Source organism: Hyaena hyaena, unplaced genomic scaffold (assembly GCF_003009895.1).
Source record: "Hyaena hyaena isolate Hyena2069 unplaced genomic scaffold, ASM300989v1 scaffold_1560, whole genome shotgun sequence".
NCBI classification, from domain to species: Eukaryota; Metazoa; Chordata; class Mammalia; order Carnivora; family Hyaenidae; genus Hyaena; species Hyaena hyaena.
The window spans coordinates 136,485-138,231 of NW_024082180.1; the positions used below are offsets into that span (position 1 = coordinate 136,485).

At 49.6% G+C, this 1,747-nt stretch overlaps 1 gene segment (V, D, J or C); it reads right to left on the reverse strand.

Annotated features, from left to right (window-relative positions):
- Positions 1-785: 785 nt before the first annotated feature.
- LOC120225986 lies at positions 786-1,200 on the reverse strand. The segment is given in 2 exon segments: positions 786-1,051; positions 1,155-1,200. Coding segments are annotated over 2 exon segments (312 nt in total).
- Between the last annotated feature and the right edge of the window lie 547 nt (positions 1,201-1,747).

Sequence of the window (1,747 nt, forward strand, 5' to 3'; positions counted from 1 at the left end):
TGATGACATTTTGTGTCAGATCCAGGTTAACTGATTTCACACTTATGAAAAGATGAAGCCCATGAAAGTTTTATACACTCCTATTTCCCTCTCCCCGCCTGTGTGTGTGTGTGTGTGTGTGTGTGTGTGTGTGTGTGTATGAACTTCAAGTTCCACATCCACACAATGCCGTGGTAGGGGTCCATGTGGTTTCCCATGCGTTCAACTAATATTGGTGCAGTGAACATCCTTCCCACAATGAGCCCACCAGGAGCCTGTCTTCTCTAGATGAAGATATTCAGCGCCTCTGCAGCTTCGTGTCCACCATGCACTGTATGCGGCTTCTAGTGGGCTTGCACACTGAGCTGGACAGGCGTGTAATAAACAGTGAGTGCAACAGGGAATCTTGTAAAGCTCTATTTGATATTCATCAAGATATCTGTAATTAATTCATTTCTAGTGGGAAGGATTAAGCTAGTGCCAACACCTCTGTCTTCTGTGCATGTTCCTATACGTTTCCTATTTCAAGTATCTCATTCAGAGACTGAAAGTTAAGCACAAAATCATGTGTCCATAAGGGCTCCCTGGGGGAAACTACTCTATGGGGAGGAAGCCCCAGACCCTGACAGGAAACCTGCCTGTAACCTCCATCTGTCCCTGCTCCTGGAATATAAACCAGAAGTGTGCAGAGTGTGCGCCCCCTGGTGGTGCTGATCCCCTTCTCCAGGGAGGTTTGTGTCTGGGCTCACCCTGATGACTCCTCACTGTGTCTCTCGCACAGAAATACGTGGCCATGTCTTCGGTTCTCAGGTGTTCATCTGCAGATACAGCATGTTCCTGGCGTTGCCTCTGGAGATGGTGAACCAGCCCTTCACGGAGTCTCCGTAGTATTTGCTTCCACCACTATAAATGTATGCAACCCACTCCAGCCCCTTCCCTGGAGCCTGGCAGACCCAGCTCATGTAGGAGCTACTGAAGGTGAATCCGGAGGCTGCACAGGAGAGTCTCAGGGACCCTCCAGGCTTCACCAGGCCTCCCCCAGACTCCACCAGCTGCACCTCACACTGGGCACCTGTAGACACAAGACATCCTGGTCAGGAAACAGTCACACATCTAGTGTTTCACTAACTCATATCCATTCACACACTCAGTGTCTCTTGTTCACCATGAATTACCTTTTAAAATGGCAACAAGGAAAGCCCAGCGAAGCACAAACTCCATGGTGATGTCTGTGTTCTGTCCTGATCAGTGAATGGGAACACCTGGGACTCCCGGGGCTGGGGCTCCTCTCCCAGCTGCAGGGTCAGGGCTGGGCCGGTTTAATCAGCACAGGGAGGGTCTGATTTGCATGTCCTCTGCGTATATAAGCAGCTATGTATTCAGTCGTTACAATGAGGGCCGTGGCCTGAGCAGAAGTAAATCTCTATAATTTGGTGTATTGATAGCTTTTGGATAAATAAAAGCTGTTATTATCACTTTCCAGAGATCACACTTTTGCTCCATATGAGACTTTGGTTTTACATTCGCACACTACTCGTGGGGTATAGGTGTCATCATATCCTGTAAGCAGATGTGAACCCACAACCAAATTGTAGAGAGTGGTGAGGTGTCCAGGTGCACGTATGTGGTGAGAGTGAGCCCAGGATCTGGGCCGGTGCTCCTCCCTACAGGACTTACGACCTCCCTCAGTCCACCTGCAGGCCTGAGCGGGCCGGCTCCTGAGGAATGTGGAGCACTTTCTGTAATGGGTCCATGATGATTTTGCTCG